The 26235-nt window shown below is 40.9% G+C and overlaps 2 protein-coding genes across 2 annotated transcripts in view; both read right to left on the bottom strand.

The window, feature by feature from the left end:
• The window catches only part of RSU1 (Ras suppressor protein 1), a 101265-nt gene extending 92094 nt beyond the window's left edge, over window positions 1–9171 (bottom strand). The window contains exons 1-3 of the mRNA XM_005480292.4: window positions 9015–9171; window positions 8609–8720; window positions 1562–1612 (exon numbers count right to left, since the gene is read on the bottom strand). Of these exons, the coding sequence (XP_005480349.1) occupies window positions 1562–1612; window positions 8609–8717 (160 nt within the window). The 5' untranslated portion in view covers window positions 8718–8720; window positions 9015–9171. The remainder of the gene's footprint in view (window positions 1–1561; window positions 1613–8608; window positions 8721–9014) is intronic.
• A 6377-nt stretch (window positions 9172–15548) lies between these two features.
• Window positions 15549–26235, bottom strand: part of CUBN (cubilin) — a 141628-nt gene continuing 130941 nt past the window's right edge. The window contains exons 59-66 of the mRNA XM_074528306.1: window positions 23106–23320; window positions 21955–22117; window positions 21267–21475; window positions 20479–20626; window positions 20180–20361; window positions 18923–19088; window positions 16907–17142; window positions 15549–15856 (exon numbers count right to left, since the gene is read on the bottom strand). Coding sequence (XP_074384407.1) covers window positions 15749–15856; window positions 16907–17142; window positions 18923–19088; window positions 20180–20361; window positions 20479–20626; window positions 21267–21475; window positions 21955–22117; window positions 23106–23320 — 1427 coding nt within the window. The 3' untranslated portion in view covers window positions 15549–15748. The remainder of the gene's footprint in view (window positions 15857–16906; window positions 17143–18922; window positions 19089–20179; window positions 20362–20478; window positions 20627–21266; window positions 21476–21954; window positions 22118–23105; window positions 23321–26235) is intronic.

The raw sequence follows: 26235 nt of genomic DNA, 5'->3' as shown, positions 1-26235 counted from the left end.
GCACTACACTACCAAAAGAAGGGTCCTGAAAAACTAATTCATGGCTCTCACAGCCAGTCACTAAGTGCCCATAATTTTATCTATTTACTGCATAAGCTACACATTAGTACCCAATAAACTACATCCAGAGAAGTACTTATGCACTAAAATCTAGGGATATTTATATTCTCTTCATGCTTAATCCTCTGCAAATGCTCAGAGACTGCAGTGACACTTTTGCATTAATTCACATGTTTTAAATAACACACACTACCTCACAGCTCATGCAGCAAGTAGCGCAGAGTTCAACAGGCTGAGTTTTATTATTTGTTTGTGTTTCTTAAGACCCATCTCAATTTGTAAAGATTTTCTTGGATACACCCTAAAGCACAAACACCCTAATATGCCTCTTGTCAACACACACCCACTTTATTGGTTCCATTCCCCTCCCCATTCCATCTCTCCCGTTGAGTTTCAAAAAGAGGAGTGGTTTAGAGAGAAACCCACTGGCACATGCAGAGAGCAGACAAAAAAAAAGAACATCAACAAGACCAACACTTCTTTTTAGAAGATGCACAGAAACAGGGGTGAGACAAAATTCACTGCTTGAATTTCAACAACCAAGAAGCAAGAATGTTTGCACAAGACACTGGTAGATAAACCACAAAAACAAACAAACAAAAAACCCAAACCCACAAAAACTTTTGTCTTGCAAAAATCATTCTGGTATCTCCCCCTACCAAGTTAAGTCTCATATTTATGTTATTCTTGACATGCTATTCACCTCACTTAGGAACTTCTTCACTGAGAGAAGCAGGACCCACAACCTGAAGATGGTGTGAGCAGTATGACCAAGAGACAACCACTTTTTGGACAGAAAGAGGCTACTTTTTTTACCATGCCTGATGCTTACATTTAGTTGGCCTTGCTCATATATGTTTGGTTATATATGTAATGCACTGGAGTTGTAACTTGCTTTGCTTCAGTCAAATTCATTATCCATTCACTAAAATGCAAACCGTGTTGCTTCTGAGACAGTTAAAAATTTCAAAAGTCCTCGTCTTAACGTAAGGACTTCAGAGCCATGGTAGTGTGGGGGCCTGGCTAAATATATGTATTGTAAATATATGTATGGCAGTGATCTCTGTATTGTATTGCCCCAATCCTAGTTATTGTAAATGGGCTGCAGCTGTGATGTCCTTGATTGGGCAGCAGCTGTAGCCTGTGGAGGCAGCTGGGATAAAAGGCGGTGTGGCCCTCAGAGAGGAGCCCTGGCAGAGAAGCAACAACAACAACAACAACACTGCTGTGAAGATTACAACATGGTAGGAAATGGATTTCTGGCTTAACTGGTGATCTGAGAACTACAGATCTTTCTGTACATTGCAGGTCTCTATTCAAGTTGGGAAGGCAAGTTGAAAATGGCTGCTAAGTCACATCCTCAATCCCTCTACTTTTAATGAAGTACTAACCAAGAAGACCACTCTAATAGAGTCATGCACTCTGTATCACACTTGCAGTGTCAACTTTTCAATGTTACTCAACTGCCTGCAGGGAAGTCGAAACCCAGGAAAATACTCACTTGTAAGCTTGTTGTGACTCAGAACCAGCTGTGTGATGTGAGACAGCGTAACTGCAAATGAAGAGAGAAAGAAGTTAGTTTATGGACATGGCAACTGAGAGCTTGTATCTATTTCAGCTGAAAAAAAAAAAAAAACCAAAAAAACAAACACTACTCTTTCCACCCCAGTAACTTGATTCATGTACATTGTCACAAATAAGAGAAGCTCAAGAGTAAAGGGTGAGTCCACCTACTCCTCTGACCTTTTACTTCACATTTCTGTTACTGCATCAGACACAACATGGAGAGTTTTACTCACTGATACAGCAACCTCTTTCAGCTAATCCTTGTAAAAGCTCATGACTTAACAAAGGCAAATCCAACCTGTTAGCAGAATGAAAGCAGTCACTCAAAGGCACCATCAGATCTGACAGTTTAGTGTTTAAAAAAAAAAAAGGCATCACCACAGTTCACTGTGCAATTGCAGGTTGTGAAGGAAGGAAAGGCAGGAAGGAGAAAAGGATAAACAGTGCTCCCACCCTGAATTTCTCCCAAAATTCAAAATTTGAGCACTGAAAGCACTGCCTGCCCCACCTTACTATGCAGAACAAGAGGACAGGGAAAGAAGCCCATGGAAAGCCTGTAGGAATATTGTAGGAAAATCATCACTAAAGGGCAGGCCAGACCAGCAGCCTCCACAAAGAGCTCTGTCTTTAAAACAAAGGACACATAGGAACCTGAACCATAAGCAACCACTTAACACTACTGAGTGCTTATCCATATAGATAAATATAGTACTTCAATTTACACAGCAAAATGAGAGAAGATTCTGGAGATAGTCCCAAGCTTGTGACCAAATGCCTAAGTAAGCTTTATACATTTGTTTCTTCTGGTATAACTATTTTAATAACCGGGACAATCAGTAAAAGTCAACATTTCAAGGGCCCTTGATATTCAAGCCTGACTAGTAAGAACACAAACACCAGAAGAAAAGCTCTACCACTGAGATGAAAAGTCCTCTAGTCTAATGTCTTCAGTTCCAAGGCAACTGAATCCAGACCATAGCCAGATAAAATCTAACATCATCAATCCCAGGAAAAACACCTCTATTTTCCTGCATTTTACTCCAGAAATAAGTCATTCTGGAGCTCTGAGGCTTTACCTAGACTCAACAACATCAACAAAAAATAATTCCTTTTTTTTAAAAAAGGGGGAAAATAATTAGTTTTGATAGTGTACAAAGGTGCTTCCATTTCACTTTGCTTTTAAAGCAGAGAAATTAAACAATGTCATCATGTCTGTACAAAGGAAGCATGGATCCTTACCAAAGGACAATGAAGGTTTGAGGCTGCAGATTTTGGTCTCAACATTGAACTCCTGATGAATTTAAATGCTATAATAAGTGCATATCTAAAGGTAAGCCTTTTGACTACCCCATTAAGCCATGTGCACCACTGGCCTTTAGTAACACAAGGTTAGAAGCATTATTCTCAGCAACACAAGGTTAGAAGCATTATTCTCACTACTCCCTCTCCTTTTTTGTCCCATCACAGTGTTCTTCAACCAATACTATTTTCAGAAAGGTTTCTTCTCTCACATCCATACAGAACAAAGTCTATGTTAAAAATTTCAAGGCCAAAATCCCTAGGCAAAAGACATTTGAATCTGTATTTTACTGTCCAAATTTGACTGAAGCCTAGAGACTTTGTCTGAAACTCCACTATCTCAGTCAGTCCTGATGCATGACAAAGTCTCATGGCATCTTTGAGCAGCAGTGGCAGGTTGACAATCCCCAAAGGAACAAGAAAGGCTACACTCCAGTACTATTTTGAAAAGAGCAAAGGTTTAGGTGTCTGTGCTCTGGACTACTTCCAGCAGCATTTTAGACATATCAAGACAAAGAGATTCTTCAGTCTTGAAAGGTCCACAAAGAAATTCTTCAGTCTTGAAAGGTCCAAAGCTACTACCAGTTCAGAGGCAAGTACAGAAGCACTTTAAGAAAGGGAACAAAGATAAGAGAGTGGTACTTGCTCACTCCTTACTCAGAGAGAAATTTGCTCACTTACATTAAACAGACCTGGGTCAAACAACCAGCCCCTGGAGATGAAATGCTTTCCTTCCACTGCCACATGCCCACTCCTGTGAAAAGGACTCTGTTGTGGGAACAGCTGACTGAGATTTACCTCATCCTATACATAAAGTGATCCTGTAGGACAACTAAACTATCAAGTCTGGCAAGGAAGACATCTGTCTTAACTGATTAACATCCCCCAGTAACATCTAGAAGGTTAAGGGAGGCTGGGGGGCAGTTTTGATTTGGATGTACACAGTCCAGGTAAGCACAACATACAACAGGTCAGATAACTCAGCCCATGTACCAGTCTCCTGAGAATGGAAGGGCACTGAGATTCCCACTGGAAACTGCTCTAACCTCTCTATGATGCCACTGCAGGAGCTTCTGGACACTACAGTCATTAGCATACAGGCAATAAGTTACTGTGGTTTCATGAATGCAACAGATATTCACACAGAATTATACCCATATTCTGTAGAGGGACAATAGCTATTGCCAGAGCAATTTACTTGCACAGTAATCACAAAATCTCATTATGGTCCCAGTCCCACGATTACTTCAAAAAAGAGTGAGTCAAGGGAAGAATATTTAGGTTCTTCCATTTTGGAGCTATTATCAAATCTCTTTATATACTGCTGCCCTGCACTGCAAGCTAGCTTCACATAAAATATCTGGATGACAATACTCAACCTAATTATTAAGGAATATAAAACAAATAAAAGCCCTGCCTACCAGCAAATTAAAAAAAAAGCAAAAAAAAAACCCACAAAAAAACCCCCAACCAACCAACCTGACAAAACGACCAAAGCAAAGCAAAATAAATTAGGAAAAAAAAAAAAAACCCACACTCACAAAACAGGAAGACCCCAGTGACTTTGCTGAGCCAAGATAAGACATTGCCTGTCCCACTGGAGGAAGTTAAAGCAGGATGAGCATTACAGTACTGTTACAAGTAGCCTGCCTCTCCATCTTCTGTGCTTTCATTATTTTAGGAATGAACAATTTTATCAACACTAACTTTCTGATAAAGAATTCTAGTCACACAACTATGTACTTTATGCAAAATATGAATAGCTTACAGATGGAATGATAATGAGAACAAATTAACACATAAATAGGATTGCATCCAATATTCCTTCCCTGACAACAGAGCAGATGCCACAAGTTATTTGGGCAAAATAATTCCTTTACTCGTACCTCCTCCTCCACATCAACTGCTTAAAAGACACATAAATGACACTGGTCCACACTTTAAGAACAATTCCATGGTTGTTGATGGCTGTTCAAAGTCCTTTCAATAAATGCCCTACCCTTTGCTAGGCGTGGGGAAAGGGAACATCACTTCTTGCTGACGTTGGCTGAACCTGCTTGCTCAGCCTACAGGATGTCTATTAATGCTCTCCACCATTACCTGTCCATAGTGGGTGCTTTATAAACAAATATGATTTGTTTATACAATATAAACAATATATATTTAAACGATACATATTTACTTCACAATATGAAGGCAAAAAACTCAAACCAACACAATAGTCTACAGGACAAGGCATTTTTTACACTATTTATGTATGGAGGATACACAATATAATAGAGATGTGCACACAAATGGTGTAACTGGTGTTTCATCATATACTAGAATAATTTAAGAAGTCTTTAACACTTAAAACTGTGTCACATGGTATTTGCATGACAAGCTAAAGCACAGAACACTTAGATCAAGGGATATTTTTTGTCTCAAATGAAATCTTTTCTACAGAATATGTCCGAAAAAAGGTTCTCATATTACAGCTCTGAAAGCATCAAAAGTTCAGATGCTGTAAAGGTGTGTAGCACAAATCTAGTTTGTATTTTAATTCATTAGGAGAAAACATAGAAGTGCCTGGATTCGAGGAATATGCCAAAAATAGAACTCTACTTCTAATGTCATTAATGAGCTCCTGAGTTAGAAGTGCTTCAGGGACTATTTAACCTTTTTTTGTGAATCTGAACACCACGTTGTATATAAGCTGGCAACCATACTCCTTCTTTGCTAAACATTGAAGTGGGAAGACATGTAAAGGTTGCCAAGCTTACAGGTCTAAGTTAGCTTGCCAATATCCTTCCAGATAGAAGTATTTCATCCTTAATTGGAAAGAGACACTGGTATTTGACAGAAACAAGTTTTGCTTGTTTATTGCAAGTTTTGCTTTTTCTCTCCCACACCTACTGCAGAGGGTGGAAGACAATGTAAAACAAAGTATGAGAGACTGCCCTGTACTGCAGGAAGCCATTCACTACACTGAAAAGAGAAGCCAGAAGAGAACTGTATCCAAGACAAGGCATATATTCCCCTTTGCTCTTCTTTGCCCCCACTTAGCACCAGTTTTCTCTATCACTTACTTTTTTGTTGGTTTGTTTTTTTTTTTTCCCTAAACACACATGACAAGAACAAGGCTACACCTAAGGAAAAGGACTGGCACACCGAGCAGATGCTCCATGCTGCTTCCAAATCCTTGTGCCTCTATTACCCCTGTGTGAATTAAGTTAAGAAAGGTTAAATACAAGCTTATCAAAGGTTAAATACAACCTTGCAGCAAGTACTCAAACATGCAGTGAGACAAGGCTTGGTCCTTTCCTTGAAGATTTGGGACTAGAGGGAGCAGTTTATCTTTAAGGGATACTTGGCACCTCTGGTAGGGGCATTCACAATCACTAAATAATTACATGAGACAAAATGCTGATCAGGGGTTACACAGTAACTCAGGCACACCTTCCAACCTACAAAACTCAAATAGCCAAAATGTTCCCTCCAATCATTATCTAAACTTACCTCAACTCTCAACATCTACTGGTGGCCCTCCTTAAAGATGAAATGCTGTGCAAGAAGAGTCATTGGGCATGAATGGTGATGATTGCTTTTAACAGAGATCTTTACTTCATGGAAAGAAAAAATTAAAATAGCTGAAAAGGCAAGCTTTAACACTGCCCTGGAAACGTATGCAACAAACAGAGAAGCAAAGGTAACAGCTCAGTTTCCTTTAGCTTACAGAGAGCTTAGCCAGAGAAAACCAAAATATCCAATCTACATTAGAGAAGACCATACACTTGGGGTCAGGTGACAGGGTTTTGAAAACAAGTTTAACAAGTTTAACTTCCTCAACCCTCTACTAAAAATTTGGAAGTATTTGGTGAAAGGTGTTCCTTCTCCAGAAGGCAAATACCTCCATGGCAAAAAAAACCCCAAACCCAAAACAACTTATGTGTTCTGTCAGTGAACATAATAACTGAAAAAAACAATTATTTAACAGAAAAAACAATTAATTTAACAGAAAGCAGTCATCATTCCCCCTTCCCTTTCATCTCAAACTGAAGAAGACCCCAAATCCCCATGCTAGATCAAGTCACATAAGGTGCAGCAAAAGTATCTGCACAGAGACTCCTGTGATGCAGTCTAACTAGGGTACCACAGGTCCATACTTCATGTAGGGAGCTCCCTGCCAAAGACACTTCAGATGCTTAATTAGCAACCTGGGATCAGGGAGCATCTGGAGACACAGTGCCCCAACCCGGTCCCTGGCCCTGCCTGAACAACAAACCCCAAAGAGTCTCTGCGCAAGAAAACCTTTTTTTTTTTCTTTAGGATTATCAATGTGCTTCAATATTATCCTTTTTTCATGCTTGAAAGATAAAAGCTAATTAATTAATTATGTGTCTAGTGTTGATAGCAGGCACCAAGTCTACTTAACAAAAGCAACAGTACTCTATTGCTGCTCCATATACCTGACAGATCTAAGTATAGTTGTCAAAATTGATCTGTAATTAATGTGAGCTGAACACCACTTTGTCTCAAGTAACTGCTCATGCTATAGAAATGCAGAAAATCTTTCTGTAAGAACTTAATGTGAATTCACATTCACAGTCCTTACCATCCTCCCAAAGTCCCATGCACCACTCAGAAGCAGGAAAACAGTAATAAGGAATGAAGACTTAGGTACAGAACTTAGTTCTGCAAACCTGTACTTAAGACTTCATCCTTTACTGATTGAAGACATCTTGATGTGCTCCCAACTCTGCAGATAATGGTGAGCTGGTAGTGAGCCATGCCTTTCCCTGAGCTCATATCCATCTTGTGAGAAGAGTTATGTGTATTTGCTCCTGGCTGCTCTCAAGTTTAAAAAACACAGTAAAGAGCTAAACCAGGATACAGTCAAGAGTTTTAAGTACATTGGTTGGTTGAAATTTTGCTTTTTCCCCTTCACTGGATCACACATTCAGAAAAATTTCAGCCTGGGGCACACTACAGACAGTCACAACTTTCACTCCCTGAGTACTGGCTATGTGATAACACCATGTGCACTTTAAAAAGGCAAAGATACCTAACCTGCTCTTCATTTATGTGTTCTCCAGAACTATAACAGCATGTTGCTATTGGTCGGCTGTATTTACTCTGAATTTAACTACAGCAAATGCACCTTACTGACAGCAGCACCCTGCCATGGTTCAGCAAGCATGTGCAATGGTGTAATATCCAAAGCATGATGCTGCTGTATCTGTGATACAGTATTGCTGCCCTCTCCTTCAGAGGCCAGTCGCCCGTAGTTGCAGGCTGATGTCACCCTGTCCCTTTCAAAGCCCACTGGAGGTGCTGCTCGGCTGCTGTTTTTGTTTCAGCAGCAGGACGGAGAAGAGGGAAAGTCTCCCCATCAGCCAAGTGCCAGAATGCCAGCAGTGCCACAGGGACGGCTGAGTCCCCTGGACACACACACTTCCACACACAGGCTCCGGCAGCCTGGTGCGGGGCGCTGCGATCAGCCCCAGATCGCTCCCCAAGCCCCCCGTGCCCAAAGGCCACCAGAGGCCACCAAAGGCACCCCCGCACGGGAGTGTCTCGGACTCGACGCCCAGGCCGGGCCGGGCCGGGGTGTCCCAGACTCCCACGCCCAGTCGGCCCCGCTCTCCCGGGACAAATAAGGAAGTTTCCGCGCTGTGCCCGCCCTCCCGCCGCCGGTACCTACACAGGCCGGGCACGTCCAGCATGCTGGAGATGCCGCGATCGCACATGTCCACCTCGGGCTGGTTCTTCTCCCTGCTCTCCTCCACGATCTTCTTCAGGGACTTGGACATGGTCTAGGCGGGGCAGAAACGGACACCGTGAGCCGGGCAGCGGGGGAAACCCGCCCCGGGGACACGCATCTCCCTCAGCCGGGACAGCGCGGGACGGCCCCGACCCCGAGCGCCCGAGCGCAGAGAACCCCCTGCCCAGCGCCGCCGGGGGAACCAGCCCAGCCCTGTCCTGTCCCGCCCCGCCCGCCCGTGCCAGCAGAGCGCTGCCCGGGATGCCGGCCGCACTCCCACCCCGGGCGGGCGGACAGACAGACAGACCACACCCGGCCCGGCCCGGCCCTGCCCGAGGGCGCTCACCGCACGGGGCTGCGGCGGGACACGGCGGGAAGCGGCGGGACACACGGGCGGATCCCACGGCGGGATGGCAGGCGGGCCCCGGCGGATCCCAGCGCGCCGCCCCCCTCGCCCCCGTGCGCAGGCGCAGCGCAGCCCCGCCCGCACTGACCGGCGGGGGCACCCGCGGCCCCGGAGGGGCCCTCAGGGGCCGGGACTCGGGAGCGCTCCGGGCTTTGAAAAGGCTGCCGGGGACAAAACACGTTATCGCCAAAATAACTCACGCAATAAAACACCCCGGTGCATTTAACCAGCGGTTTCCATTTCTTCAGGAGCCTTCCTGGGTTTTCCAGTCGGCTCGAACAGCAAAACCAATCACAAGGATGGGTCCATGTTTTGAGCACTTGTAACTGGTCTCGACACGCCATGGCTTTGGAGTTACACCTTACTGCCCAGAATGTAGTTATGCATGTAACCTCTTTCATGCCCAGAATGTAGTTGTGCGTGTAACCTCTTTCATGCCCAGAATGTAGTTATGCATGTAACCTCTTTCATAAGGGTTGAGGTGCTCCTGCTTACTGCTATTCAACAGATATGGAAGCTCAGAGCAATTAGTGACTAAATCTATTAAGTTATCTAAGGCCAGGCTACCCACTGAGAAGCACAGCTTTGAATTTTGCATATGTACTCCATGGTGTTACTTAGTAGCCTAAAAATGGTATCCACAGAAACCAAGATGATGAGCGTTTGCCTAAGCCATCAAGTAAAAAAACTTCCTGGAGGCGCAACTTCAACTTTTCCTTTTTAGGAATGTAAGGATTTAATACTGGACTGCAGATTTGTAGCATGTTTATTCCTAATGGGAGTTTACTACTTTGAGCGCTTCCTGAAGTTCCTGTCTGTTTTCAGGTCTTCCTTACAAAGTACTGCTGGAAGAGTATCTTCCTTTTAGCTGGATTTCTCAGCAGAACCCACTGTCACTCAGATATACAGGGAGATGATGTACAGTTCTTATTTTGTCTGAAGAACCATGAATCTGGACCCCTTTCCTGTCTAAGAAAATGCCCTAACTGCCACCAATCAGTTGTCCCAAAGACCTAAGTGCTACCATGTCTGCTGTTCCTATTTCATGGCAAATTATTGCAGGTGTCATTTAGTAACAAAGGCTCAAGCAGATTAATTAATTGTCTGTAAGTGTGGTCCTCCTCCCTTATTCCAACTAACAGTACATGTGACTCTAACAAGACATTTACAAAACAGTCTTCATGGCTAATGCAAAGCTCACCTGGCTTCTCTCTGCCTCGTTTACGCAGTGATCAAAGCATTGCATGTGGCCTAGACACCCACATTCTACTCCTACCATAGAAGTATTTAATTACTTCCCACTTAATAAACATACTGTCCTTACTCCCTTTCATCAGGATTGTGGGGGTTTTTTGCCATTTATCTAATTTCATTATCCTGTTGTGTGTAAAGAGTTCATCTATCACTGACAGCTTCTATGTGACCTTCTTTTGGTCCTGCTTGAGCAAATCTTTTGTCTAAGATTTGATAAATCCATGCCCCAGTCAGGGATATTGGCATTGGATTTTGCAAGGGGGAGTTGCTGTCAAGCCTTCCTTTTGAAGTTTCTCAGTGCCTCATCAAGCACATAATTGTCTCAGATAAGTGGGAAGGAAGATACAGAAACTACTCTATCCAAAGGTCCTTGATCATGAAAATTGATTTTTCAGTGTCCCTTCAGCAGTCATGAAGAGTCATTTCCTGCAGAGGGTCTGTGTCGCTGCACCCATTCACCCCTCTTTTATGCCCCCCTCCTCTTCCCAGTCATTCCAAAACCCCCTTGGCCCCAGAAATACTCAGTTCCCTCTATATCCCCAGCTAGAGGCTGGCCAGCCTGTTCCTGGGGTCTGGCCAGTAGAGCCCTCCACACACATACAGTGCTTGAGCTCACAGTAGAGACTTTTCCAATTTAGGTCTTGCTATACCTTCCAGCTACTGATTTTTTTTTTTTTTTTTTGTAATTTAACAACTATGAAATATCTTTGCTATCTGTCAGATCTGTTCTAAATCCATCACTTGGCTTAAATGTTTGTAGAGCAGATGCCTGAATTCATTGCAGAGGCTGGCAAATGTCTTCTGTCCTTAGGCCTGCAGGCTAAAGCAGGTGACTGTGAGTAGATGCACGGCCATGGCTGTGTGGCACAGCTGCAATTCCCCTGTGGTGGTCAGAGGAGGCAGAAGTTGCCCTTGCAGTGATGCTTCCAACCTGCTCCTCCCTGGCAGTGATGGCTGGACCTGCCTCCTGCTGGTTCCTCTCACTGTGCTGGGGGTCACCAAGGGAATGAGTAGCTCTGATGCCTCCCTTTTTTCTGTCCTAGGTACTTCTACCAACCAAGGAAATGATGTTTTACATTATTATTCTATTTTTATCTCTGTTTTCTCCCTCCAAGAAAAGCTATGATAATGAGCAATATTAATGTAGGGATAGTGTGACATCAGAAGGATGCACCAACAACAGGCCCCTGCAAAACCAGTTGTGTAGTGCTGGGCACTGCTACTACAAATTCATCCATCAACATTAAACTCACTAAGTGTGATAAACGGCATGCAATATTTATTTTTCCAAATGTTGCAAAAAAAAAACCTCTTAGAATTTGGCCTCTATTTTTATTATCATTTAATAAATATTTTAAACATTTCTTTCTTAGTAATCCAGTTGCTTTATATTGGGAACATTATAGTCAATCCCATGATTTTTTATTGCATTTTGTTTTAATTAGGACTGCAGAATAAATCTACAGTTTCAGTTCAGCAGCTGACAAAAAATAATTACACCAAATATGTTAATTCTGGTGCCTAGGACACATATCCTGTGTTATTATGGGAAGCTGAGACACCTCCTCCTTTGCTTAATGAACCAATCAAAAACTGTTTTTCAGTCAAAATTGCTTTGTAAATTTAACTAAAATTAGCTACTCTTTTAAATTGACCAGCACCATTACTTCTAGAATTTTAGCTCTATATTTTCTGTCTCCTTTACTTAGGCAACTATAATTTTAAGAATATCTCACAGTGGTATTATTTCTCATTTATAAAGAACAGTCCTGCCACATGGGAAGGGCAATTAAAAACATTATTATGGACATTTTATTGCTTATTCTTCAAATCCTAGTCTTTGGAGGGTCTACCATTCATATATAACTGCCTCATAAAATTACATTTGTATAAGAATAAACATCTGTAGTAACATGCAGAAGAAGCTTTACATGTAAAATAAAAACATGCAGGCTCTAGAAACTGAAAACCTGCACTTTCATTATCTGCTTTGTCACTGACAGAGGGAGGTTGTAGTAATGCAGTTATTACAATACAGACATGCAGCATTCACAGCAATGAGAATATAAAATAGCAATGTGCACAGACATAAAAGAAAAGTTTTCATGGCAGTGTTGTAAGATGAAGCTATATTTCTTCTGAAGTATACATTTTGTCTTTTGAATTGTACACAGCACATAGAAGTTTCATGGAATAATTATTTCCAGATTATCTGTTTGGTTCTGCTTTTTTGTGTTTGCTGTGCGTTCATTTTAAAGCAAGTGTTTCAAATTGCTCCTTACCTTCCAAGGCAGAAACATGGCTTAGCATCAGCTCTCTCCTCTAAAGACCTCCACTTTAATACTTCTGCAGTTGGTATTTTTGTTGTGGTTCCTCATATAAAATGTTAGAGGACAGCAGTGGGTTACTTTGTTCCTTTGTTTTTTTAAAGAATGGGGTTGATAATTTAATTTTAGACTTTGACTATTTTTGGCGAGAGTCAGTTGGGCTGGATCAATTCAACCTTGTACCAGCAGCTTCATTCAACTGTCTTCATGAGCACAAATTCTCTGCTGGGCTTTTTTTTTTTTTTTCCCTCTAAATAGCCTCATGCATTTTGCTCATTTATAAGTAAAATTATGCATAGGTATTGAATATTTCTAACATTTAAAGATGCACCAAGCATTAGTTAGTTATTGTAAGATTTAAAAAATTCTCTTCCTCTCATAGTGCTCTTTATTCTCTTTTTTATGCAGAATTTCAATGATTTTATAAAATTTGATGATGTGATAGATCTTGCCAACAGCAAGTATTTATTGTATAAAAAAAATGTCCAAAAGCCCTTAATTGCTTTAAAGTGAAATTTGTTTTTATCTTCATGAAAGCAGCCTTTCTGAAGTACAGATTTCAGCAAACTCACCTTTTTAGCTGGAGTTCCCCTGGAGACCTTAAGGGCAAAGGCTGTGTTACCAGAGTGGCCCAGGCACATGCCAGGTGACCAGAGCACATCTCTGTACCTATCCCTCAGTCAGCAGGAGACCTCAGTGCCATGAGCCCAGTGCCTGCCGTGTCCTTGGGCACCTGGGTGTCCTTAAACTGTGTGACACTGTGCTGACTCCAGCCTCCAGAAGCCACTAATGACCTTCATTCATTAAAACCACATATCAGTTTCTGTTTGTCAGTTTATGCTCTGTCACACCTGCAAAAAGGCCACTGTTTAACCTGAGAACTCATTTCTGAACTCATTTCCACTTTTAGAGGAGCAATGAACATACCACAGAACACTGCCTGCAGTGGCATGGAGCTGTTTGGAGGGACGTGTCCTTCCCTTCCATGTGTGGCTTCCAGCTGAGCTGTGCTCTGGGCTAGTGAAGTGCAGAAAATGACAACATTCTTGCAAGTTGATTCTTGCCTAAAATCTGATGTTTCCATGTCCAGCCACCTGACAGCAAGTGACAGCATCCAGATCTTGAGGAGATTCCTTGCCAAGTGCAGAAGTGCTGCACCAACTGCACCAAATCCATGGTGATTCATAGGAAGGTCAGAGCCACAATGGACATTCATGAAGCCTGTGATAACAGCGTTCCACAGGGGAGAAATGCAGTCCTCCTTACCTCTGCAGGCAAACCACTCAATTCATGCTTGATTGTCCTTGGAGTCTCTTACACATTGCTGTCTATAGAATTTATTTTGTGGCTTTATCTTCAGACATTTCAGATGTTCCTTTACTGCTTGCTATCCCATGTAGGGAGTTTTAATAAACGCTATGGACAAAGATTGCATCATCCTCTGGCTGCAAGTACAGCATCAGTTTGACTAGACTCAGCAAAAGTTTTCTGAACTACTAATCTGAAAATATTTGATTATATGGTCTTTTATGTCTTTCCTTATTAGAGGAACTTTCTGTTTTGCTGGCAGCTCAGTAGGACACAGCTGCCTCACAATTTCATCCAAATACAGATATTTCTGGGTTTTCCATGTTAGAGTTAGGCATGTTAGCAGGAGTATCACCTGTACATAGGCTCAGTTTTTCTTAGTCCTTGAACAGTTATAAAATGCTGGCTTACATCTCATTCTGTTGGCCAGTGGGACTTCACAGGTTTCTCTTTTTCTAAGTTGTCACCCAAGGATTTTGGGCCGTGTTTTATAGCTTGTCCCTTTTGTCTGCTTTGTTTTTTCTACATTTTATCTAAATCAGAATATCTGCTCAGCTGTTATAAAGTTTTGTATGTTTGTGGAATGATGGCTTTTTTGGCATTCACTGGGCAATCTTCAAAGATTTCCTAGATTTTGTTAAAACTGCCACTTACACTTTAATATCTTTTCATAATTAATTGCTTCAATAATCACATTAGGGAATTGCTTTCACTGTAAGTCACTCTTTGTAATAGTTGTGAAATGAGTTGTGATAAGGCCCCTGTTCCTTTTCTGTACTGCAAATTTCTCTTGCCTGTCCATCACAGATGACATTCAAGAAATTAATTGGTCATTTGTTCTGGATTGTGACAAAAAATGCTTCATGGTGGGAATCAGTGTCCTCTGTCCACCCTGTCAACAAATCTTTTATGTATGATGTGTGTTAGCCTGGGGAAGAGAAAAACTAATTGAGTCAAAGGTCAATTGATATTTTTATGTCTGCCCTATTCTGAAGTTAGAGCTGTTTCATAAATGTCTAGGAAGTTGCCTAAAGGTTGACTAAAAGGGTGACATGGTTACTGAAAGCCTCAGAAGTTTTTTATATTCAGTTGTAAAATAGACTTTGAAGCTTGAAAATATAACTCAGTATGTATAACCACAGATATATGTATATATTGAACATAGGGCTCTGATACTGAAATTACTTCTTAATCTAGTTAAGATTTAGAACCACATCATATCCTTGCTGTGTTAAACTTCAGTGAATGCTCAAGTACTGATTTCAGCTGGGTTCTTGTACCCAATGCACACTATTACTGCAAGTTCTTCAGCACAGTTATCTTTGTAAGTGGTTATAGGACAGAGACCATTTTTTAGCAATTTCTGATTTTAGGTAATTTGAATAAAACTTAAGCTGATGTTTTCAGAAATGCTTGGGGCAAAACCACATAACTCTAGGGAACAAACTAAGGACAGCTTCATGTGTTACATCCTCTCATCAACTTCATGTGTAATTAAATTTTTATAGCATTAATTGTACAATTTTGAAATTATGTAGAAGAATATAAAAACATGTAGCAAAACCTCCTTTTCCCACTTGGGTAGGTAATAGTTTATTTTCAGCACAATGGCAGATCAATGGTTTTTTTGACAGCATTCCAAATTCATAACAGCTACATTTACAGTAACTTTTAAAAGTCCTTACTTCAGTTGCAATTGTCATCACTGGACTTCAAACCTCCTTTATCATCTAGAGTCTTTTCAGTATAGCAAGGAATGGTGATATATTTCTCATAAGCAATGTTTTAGCTTGTCCAGCTTAACCGGAATCCTGATGGTAGAGTCACATATTCAGCATGAAATTTTACATAGACTTGATGGGATGTAGCAGTAAATGGAGCGATGTTTGTATCCTAAAATGAAAGTCAAGAAAAATTAAAAGCCTTATAGAACATCAAGATCCTTGATGAGACAGTCAGAGAGTTAGAACTGAGGCAAAAATTGAATCATAGATTGACAGTGATCTCAGTAACTGTTCTAGTTACTCTTGCTGCGTTTCTCCCTCAGGATATTGCAAATATTTAAAACACAAATACAACGAAGTATGGAGCAAGCTTGTTTGATGCCTCCCACTAGATGTCACTGTATGGTCTGAGTTGGAAGGCTTCTAAGGCACCACACAGATTCTCGCTGGTTTTACCTCTCCTCGGCAGGTAAGAAGGGTTTAACTTCTATTTTTAGAGTAACGGTATAATGTTTTGGTTGAAACTATACTTGCATATGGGGATACCAGAGATTAGGTCAGGTTTGAGGATTAGGAGCATTATGGGGATTATATGTAGGGCTATGAGAAGATGTTCTCATGTGGAGGGGTTTTGGACTGATGTAATGTGGGATGGGAGAGTGCCTCGTTGTGTCATTATGAGCATGTATAGGGTGTATGAGGCAGTAAGTAGGATTGTGGCTCCTGTTAGGATAATTGTGAAGGCGGATCTGTTGAAAAGTGTGATTACAATCGTTAGTTCTGCTATGAGGTTTGTTGTTGGAGGGAGGGCTATGTTTGTTAGGTTAGCTAGGAGTCATCAGGTGGCCATGAGTGGTAGAAGGGGCTGAAGGCCTCGTGTGAGTAGGAGGATTCAGCTGTGGGTTCGTTTATAGTTGGTGTTGGCTTTTGCCTTCACTTCCACTCATCTCTGTGGAATTCATGTCAGAATTAGGGAAATGATCTGGTACATGAAACAGTAAAAGCTCCTTGTAACCACTCCTGTGCTCACGGAGGGAAGGCAGTATGGAGGGAAGGCAGTAGAGAGGGAAGACAGTATGGAGGGAAGGCAGCGCGGAGGGAAGGCAGCACGGAGGGAAGGCAGTAAGAAGGGAAGGCAGTACTGAGGGAAGGCAGTACAGGCAGTGTGGAGGGAAGGCAGCGCGGAGGGAAGGCAGCACGGAGGGAAGGCAGTACACACCGCTCCGCAGTAGGGCCCGGCGGGGGCATGGCTGGCATCCGGCCCATCGTAGAGGATCAGGTAGTTGCGGCTGCAATCCCCGGGGTCATCGATGCTGATGAAATCAAAGTTCACGGTGACAATTCGTCCCTGGGGCGCGGTGATGGCCCACTCGCAGTCAGTGTTGTTGGGGTAAGTCCCTGGGTAGCTGGGGCTGGCAAAGGCGCCACTGGTGCCGTACAATGTCCCGCCACATCCTGGAAGGAGATGCTGTTAATTGGCCTGGAAGGCTTCGTTTCACAAGGCAATACATGATGTGCTACATTAGTACAGTATCAGTAACAGCGCTGAAACCAGAGAGACTGAGAGCTGGGACAACTAACATGGCTAGGAACACTAATAAGAGATAAAACTGAGGCTCTAGCTTCAGCAGCCTAAGAATATGTAACAGGCATTAGACCACCACTGAATATTAAAAACAACACCGGTCCCCCAAATTCTTTGAAACAGGAACTGAAGTTTTAAGTCTGTGCATATAGGTTCAGTTCAGTTCCCAGCTACTCAACTGGAGGTGAATTTGCTGGGACTGTTCTTTGGCATGAAAAATAGTGAATCCTCATGGGATAGAAAAATAGAAAAACTCAGAGGAATTACACATATTAAGTCAATCAAAGTCCATTTATACCAAAATTCAGTCTTCAACAGTGGGCAGTGGTAGATGACCTAGGAAAAATACAAGTTTATAGAGGAAGAATGTGCAGGTCATGATCCAGATTACCCTCACAGTCTCCAAGAATTTTCAGCTTACAGCTCCCAGAGAGGGCACCTTTCCCCTTAATAATGTTTATCAGGTGAACTTGTGTGGGTATCCCTTGAATCCATGCAAATTTGTAGCATGCTATGGGAAGGGGCTCCACAGTTTAACTGGTTTGTCTAGTTTGTTATGAGCCTACGAGCTCCTGGCTTTATATGATGACTGGTAGTTCTTGTATGGGAAAACTGAAAGAACAGTGGATCATTGTTTATCATCCAATATCACTCAATTTTACAGAATTTAGTAGTTTCTTAACCAGATTAAAAAGTCTCAGCATACCTCATGCAGAAGCCACTTTTAATGTTGAGCCCTCTGTTAATCCTGATTTTTTCATAAGAGGAAGAGACCAGAACTGTGCACATCATTCAATCTGTGTGTAAACTATGGATTTATACAATGGCTGTCTATTTATTTTCTTTTCCTTTCCCAACAAATTCTATCATTATGCCAGTCTATTTGACTGTTGGTAAACTTTTTTTTCATGAAACTATTTTACCCCTAAGCTATTGTTGTTGACTACTAAAAGTCAACTCAATGCCCATATTTTTTTAAATAAAGTTAGGATTGTCTTTTTTTTGACCACGTTCTTTTTTGACACTTTCCTACACTGAGCTTTCCTTGCCTTTCCATCACTGGGTCACTCAGTACTGTACTGTTATTCTGCAGTACTTCTCATCTGGCCACGAGCTTTCCTCCCTCTAGTAACTCAGCGTCATGAAGAAACTCTTGCTCAGCTGTTCACTGCCATTTCATAAGCCATCCATGAATGTGTCCATGATATAGTCACTACACAGATTTACCGGTAGTTTATTTTCTTGGGGCAGCTTCCTGTCCCCTTCAGGCTTAGCCGTGCCTTGCTCCTCGGGGATATCACAAATGGACCACTGAGTCACCACCAGCACCACCACTCTGTGGATCCCAAGGCAGGTGTTCCTGATATTTTCCAGCCTCTCATTGAAAGAAGGAGATCTTTATCTTAAGAGGACGACATCATCTGAGGTTTCTAAAGTCAACATTAGGAGAGGGAATTGCTTCCATGTCATAAAATAAATCTTGCCCCAGGGGCCTTGAGGAGAAACTGCCTCTCTCTGGTGACTGAATAGGGTGGATTTTGGGCTCTAGGGAAGGTCTAAAGAGGTGATGAGGAAGGATCCATAAAGAGCTGAATTCCACATTGCTGCATTTTCCTTCTATGTATAATTATTTTGTAGTTACAGCCTTACCACTTGATGATGAAGTCCAAGTAATTTCATATCCATCATGAACCACTGAAAAATCGCTCTTGAAACGAAGGTAGACAACATGGTTTTGGGGGAAGATGGGACTGGGCACAGTGTTCCCACAGAACCTGCCAAGTAGTGGTGATTGCACATCACTCCCATTTCTGACCTTCAGGGAACAAAAAAAATTTACAAAAAATACTGTCAGCATTAAATTCCTATGCACTTATACACCAGCACAATTATTCACAGATACAAACACAGCACAAACTAGGTAGCAACTTGCATGCTTACTATAGCTGTAATTTTAATACTGCTATATTTCCTACCACATATTCTTGTGTGGAAGGAAAAAGAGGCCATTAACTAGTCTGACTTTTATAAGTAATTGCACAGAACAAGTATCATCAGAAACAGGCAGCTAAATGTTATAGTGTGAATATCTCCTGACTGAAAAAATTGCTTGACTAGTAGCTAAGATGTTCTTATGCAATTCAAGCCTCTGTTTTGCTTTTCATAAGAAATATTAATATTCCAGATGAAAAGATTAATTCTTTACCCTGCAGACTGCTCTTTTCCCCAGTCACATTAAGACACAGATCATATTACATAGCTCAGATTTAATCTGATTTTTTTCCTGCACTCCAATAATGCTGGTGCTTAGATCCATTTCTTGAGACAGTAAAGAGGATATGAAAATAGAGCTAAATGATGATTCTGCCACAGACATGTGATTTTTGTCATCTGACCAGAGAACAGGGAAACCTGCAAGAATGAGGATTGTGTAGGTGGAAGATACAATTTTCACTGGCCCAAAGTACTTTTGCAAGTGTCTTACAGTTGTCACTGGAGTTTGTTGGCTTCAGTTTTGTTGTTTTTTGGGGTTTTTTTTTAATTGCTTTTTTAGGAAAAAAATCTTTCTTGAGAAAAATTTCAAGCAGATGGAATCTACTGATGTGACAAAACCACTCAGATTTATGGCTTTCTTTTCATTCATGGATGTTAGTATCAAACACAAACTATTCCAGATGACTCTGTGAACTGGGTAACCTCAACAAGAGCTAGGTAAGGATAAAATAATGAAACTATTTATTCACTGGGTTTGGATTTACTAGGGTGTATTTTTTCACCATAAAACTCTGGCAATAATTATTCCCTAATTCAGTCAGCTCAACTCAGACTTGATCCAAACATACTAATATCCTTTGAATCTAGCAGATTTGTACATAGGCTCACAAAATATGTAGACTTGCATGATACCTCTAGGAAATCATGTGAACAGTGGATGCTGTCTTCCAAACTGAAAGCGTGGAAAAAGAGAGATATTGTGTGATTTGGGGGAGCTCGAAGAATGATAGAACAATCCATATTATTGGGGTGAAGACCAGGCCAGCCAGGGCTCTTCAGGTAACCAAATGACTGATTATACTCTCTGCTGCAACCTTGAGACAGAAAACCAGAAACATGTAAGGATTTCAGATTTCTGTATTGAGTTTCAGTGTATGAAATATACAAAGAAAATAGTAGATAGGTTTTTTGGGACATTTCTTCAAGCTTACCTGTAGCTTGATAGGAAAATCTGAATCCATTGTTAATCATATATTCATCTGACTTGAAAGTCACAATGGCAGTGCGATCATAAGAATAAAACTCAGGGACTGGAAAAGTTTCAGTGCCACAGAATCTATGGACTGACCCTTGGCTCTGCTGGAATTTAATACATCACAAGTTACTTAATTATATAATTCAGTTTTATATGTACTGAACATAAGGTAAATAAATCGCTCGACGCTTTCTATACCAACTATGAAATTGCATTTTTAAGTTATCCTGGAAATCACTTAATAATATCTCAACATTTCACGTTGAATTATTATTAGGAAAAAATAGAATATAGGAGCTATTCTCATGCCAAAATAAGAAATGAAAGGAGGTTTAGAATATGAGGGACATAAATATTGGGGTTTTTTTCTGGTGTTTTTTAACACTCTTCCTGGCATGAGTATTCATTTATTTATGGTTCGTGGATAGGAGGAATCGCAATGAAACCTTGCTGTGGGACAGTTTTTCCTGTGTGTTAGGTTTGGCAGCAGTGATACTTGGTCCAACTGAGAAAAAGTGTGTAACACTTGCCCAGATCTAACTCCAGGTGTGCACAGAGTGCTTCTGAGAGGGCTGTGTACAGTTACCACGTGTCACTTGGGGCACAGTCAGCAATGCTTTGGATGTGCCCTTCACAGAGGATCATCCATGGATATATTACCAAATAATAAGTTTCTTCTCTCTTTCCAAAGATTGAGGGGCGCTGAATGGGAATGGGGAATGGTATCCCCTGTAAATTCCTTACTGTTGGTGAATCCTGGAGCTCTAGGTAGTTCTGAGAGCAGTCCTGGCTGGGATGGAGGTGGAAGGTCTCTACCATCACCCTGACTTGCTCTTGCGGAGGGGCGTCAATGACCCAAGAGCAGAGAGTAAAGGGTGGATATTCATTTGGAAAGTTAGGAGATGTTGCAGTCACTGATGTAGAAGTTGCATTATAGATTCCTCCACACAGGCCTGTGTAAAACAGTAACAAATGCATCATAGAGTGAAAATTGGGTAAAACTATTTTTTGAGCAAAACTCAAATGGAGTTGAGTTTTGGACGGTGTACTTTTGTATTTGCCTTTGAGTTTCTAGAAGGAAAACAAAAAGCAAATACATGCTAGTGGAGTCAATATATGTCATCAAACTCAAATAAATGTTTGTTTCCTATTTGTTAACAATCTGTGAGCATTTCTGTTTTGTACTCTCAGACTGACAACCTCCTCCCATCCAGCTAAGACCAAAGAGAATTGTACTGGGGTCAAGCTGTTTTTAGCTTTCCTAGAGATGCTGTGCTACTGACTGTCTTTACCCCTTCCTGAGACTTATGTCTAGAACAAATTTTGAGATATTTAAATATGAATGTCCATAAAGAGTTATATAAATATTTAAATATGAATGTCCATAAAGAGTTATATAAATATATGCATATATATATATTTGTATACTTACGATCTACTGCGGTGTAGGTGGCATTGAAACCCCTCCTTTCCACATAACCGTCTGTGACAAATTTCACTGTCAAGAAATTACGGGTAGAAAGAAAAGGAGCTGGCACTGCAGATCCACAGAATGTGCCAACTAAATTGGCATTTTCATTATCTCCATCATAAAGCTGAAAGAAGCAAAATATATAAGCCACTAATAGTTTAGGCACAACAAACAAAGAGAAATAAAACTCTCTGACCTCACCTTACATTACAATTTGGTTTACTTGAAAGTGCAGTGTATTCTCTTGTGCTTTAACAGGATGTTCTTGATTACCATAATTATTCACTGCCATATTAACTGTTTCTGTTGGACAGGCTAAATCTCATTATGGAACATTCTGGTCCTGTCTCAGCAAATCCATCAAAAAATGATTACATTTTAATTTGGCACTCTCATTTCTTTATTATATGTAATCTCAAAGTGCTTTTCTGTGAGAAGATTGATTTTATTCATCAAAATGTAGAATGAAATCCTTGTTTCATTGAGTATCTCCAATGTTCAACAGGATCTATAGCATTCCTTGGTGGAGTTTGTTTAGCAGCATTCTGCAATCTGATGGTTTGTATGCTCATCTCCAAGAGAATAGCTTCTACAGGTGAGCACTGAGCACCAAGATTTTTGATGAAAAAAGGAGAAAAATTATATTAATTCTAGTCCTTTCAAGCAATTGTGCATGTATGTGCATAATTTCCCTCTGCCTGTGTCACTCCTGTCCAGAAGTTATCCAAAATAATTCATTCACCCTTCCTCACTGCCTTGTCCTCAATTTTTAATTCTTGATTTCTCTTTAGTTGGTTCTGCTCAACTTCAACCTGATATTCTGAAGGTTTACTTTACATCTGTTTGAGTTTTGTTTTGTTTCTATTCTGTGAAATAAATACTCATTAAATGAGCAGTCTAAGACCAGAAGTGTGTGTAATGTTAAAACTCTTACTGGTTTCCAGAAAGGCAGAATGACATCTGGTGTAGTAATCTAACCCAATGAAAAAATTCAATTATAATAAGGAATTTAATTTCTTCTTAGGATCATTTTCTATTAATAAAGTTAGCCTTGTGGAGAGGATAATTGTATTTCACTGATATTTTCTTGTTAACATACTGAGCTGTCTTACTTTGACATAATCATATCGGCACATCCAAGCCGATTGTGCTTCAAGCTCAAATGAGGAGAAGGTGAGGTTGATCCGTTTGTTTGCAGGTGCAGTTATGATCCATACACAGTCCAGATTTTTCCCATATCTTCTGGTCACATTGGAGACTGGAGGGCCAAAGATAGAAGCTGAAGAAGCTGAAGCTGACAAGTAACCACCACAGCCATTCTGAGGTCCTGTTGAAGAAGCAGAAGCTTTTTAATAGCAATTCCTGGCATTTATTTAATCTTTATATAATTTATTTAACTCTTTAATGTTAATCCAGGAGCTTTTATCTGTGCTACAGTATTTTACCATCCTGTCTTGCAAGGACTATCTGAGTGATTAAAAGATTTTCAACACAAAGAGCAACATGAATCACAATTAGATTTCATAGAGTGAATTAAGAAAGGCTCATGTCTTTTGTTGAATATAAAAGCAGTATTTACTTTGAAAATGTCTCAATAGAAGTTTTTAAAAGGGACTGTCAGAAGATAGAGGGCAGCAATGAAACAGAAAAGCATTGGTCTGAGGGCCTTGGAATGGGATCTTTGCTGGCCTCTGAGAATATTTAGTCAGTAGGGGGCACTGAGCTGTTGGCTTTGAAAAGGTGATATAAAATCAAGTTGCTTCTTTTGGCAATACAGCCGCATCCTAGAGGGACCGAATTTGGCAGCCTGACACTGTATTCACGAATCTAGCTAAAAGGGATTTCTGGAAGTGTTTTGCTTGGTGGGAACTTACAGCCCCTCTGAAATGCAGGCTGCTTTTCATTTCGTTCCCACAGCTAGGGCTAAGTCCTTGACTTATTTACTGTGAAAATTTGAACTCAATAAAGTCAGTCACATTGAAAGAAATTACCTTCGGAGAAAAGCAGTTATTTATCACATTGAATTCCAAGCAAGCAAAAACCACAGATTATCTGGCAGGCTTTTTTAATAGTTTGATTTCCAGAGGTTGGACTGGGCTAGTAAATGTGATCATCAATTCACTTATTTCCTGCCCCAGTCTCTATGAGGTCTCCTGGCCACTTATTTAGCTTTGGAATTTCAATTAAATATTGTTTTACTCTTGCTTTGGGGTCGAAGGAAAGAGTTTTTATAAACTGCACAAAGCAGAGGAGTAACTGCAAGCCTGTTGTCTCCTGCAGCAAATCCATTTATGAGCATTCAATAGCAGATGAAGATGCAGCTGTGGCTGAGCAACACAAGCAGAGTTTCAGAATTTCATCTATGTGTGAAATATGCCTGTCTGGCACATTCAGTGACTTCACCTTGACACGCTGATGCATTTCCAGACACATAAAACTGTGCCTTACTTGAGCCACAGTATTACAAAAGATCATGCTGGTGAGAAATCAGCATTTAAGCATCAGGATTGCATCAAGAACCCGGGGCTTGCGAGACTGTAGTGGTTAAAGCAGAGTGACTAAGGCTGAAAGTTGTCCAGCTCTACCAACCAAAGCCAGAAGAGCCCCACCCTGTAAAGCAGTTTGCCTAAAATCAAAATCCTCGTAATGTCAGATTTCAGATTTTCTATAGTTAAAAATGAACAGAAGAAACTTATTACAAAGTGAAAAAGCCAGAAATTAATAGAGTATAGTCCAGTTTTGTGGGCATTTAATGAAGTCAGAAACTTGGAAAAGTGTTAGCATTCATTCCAGTGCCACTCCAGAAGGCGAGAACAACAGCAGGGGAAATGTGAGCAATAAATCACATTCTCACAAATAGTCTGGGAAGGAGGAAAATGTCAGCCAGGAGGGTGCCTGGGCCCTAGGAGTGCAGTTTCCCTATATTTTTCTCTGTGTTCACTCTTCTGCATGATTTATTCTGTTCCTCTGAAACAATGTTATTGGGGCTGTCCCCTGCAAGCATTTAAACATAACATTAAGCATATAAATGTCAATCCAAGATCATAGTCTGATCATCCAGCCCTGCAATATTGAGTCTGGACTGAGTATATGGGTCAGACACTAACAAAGCTCCCCTTCCCTTTTTCAAGGGTGAAATTGCAGAGATGCCAGTCAGACCACAGCAACATGAGTCAGGGAATTGCCACAGACCCATGCAACAAGAAGGCTCTTAGTGCTGCAGGACCATCCTTTTTTGAATATTAAATGTCTGTATTTTTGCATAGTAAAATTCACTGCTAACTGTGCAGCTATACAGACAGCTCTAATAAAAATGAGAAAAAATACACATGGGGTTAAGCTCTGGGTGTACAGCATATCAAAGGGACCTGACAGAGAGAGAAGCAGGCCAAATTCCCATTATCAGAAAATTAATTCCAGATAGTATAGTATAACCAGCAATATCATCTAAGGGGAGATAAATAACTGAAAATGTGATTTGTAGGTAATAAAGATGAAGTTTCACAATCCTCGGGCTGCTCAGCTGGGATAGAGTCAGATGCTTACAGGACAGTACATTATAAATAACAGATAAACTGGAGGCTGACCAGATATCAAGTAGTCCTACATAAAGCCAAATAAAGAGGAGTCCTTGTTGAAAAATCCATCTATCTTGGTGCTTTTCAGTGCTGACCAATGTTACATCTGATTGCAGGCACCAGAAGTTGCACAATAGTGAAACTGTGCAGTGAAAGGAGCACCCACAAGTAAATGAAGAACCAACTGCTTAACAGGAGGGAACTAAGAGAAACACTATCTCTGTGTGTTTTAGCCAGGACACAACACATTGCTTTAAAAATCAGCACCTCTTCTGAACAGAAGGCCAAAGAGCAGCCAACCAGCCTGCAGGTGATTTTTAAAGGAAAGACACTCATTACTGGCTAACACAGCCAGAAGATAATGTAGCTAAAATCCAGGCAAAATCTGGGACTGAGAATTCTGGTAATCTGTAGAATAGACTCTTATATATTAAAAGCTGAACTTGATCAAGATAATGAGAAATGTACCTTATAAAATAATTTGTATGTCAGCAGATGGAGCAACTACATGGCAAATACTTTCTTATTTTAAATAAAAATCATAAGGTCATCATAAATCAGATGGCAATCTTGTTCTCATAAACAGCTTGCCAGAGAATGCAAATTATCAGAACTAGGGCACACACTGTCATCCCTAATTGCTTTTGGTGGAAAGCATTAGTGA

This window comes from Zonotrichia albicollis, chromosome 1, assembly GCF_047830755.1.
Source record: "Zonotrichia albicollis isolate bZonAlb1 chromosome 1, bZonAlb1.hap1, whole genome shotgun sequence".
In the NCBI taxonomy this organism is placed as follows: domain Eukaryota; kingdom Metazoa; phylum Chordata; class Aves; order Passeriformes; family Passerellidae; genus Zonotrichia; species Zonotrichia albicollis.
Note: the sequence above shows the minus strand (reverse complement) of the source record. Positions and strands in the feature narration are given on the sequence as shown.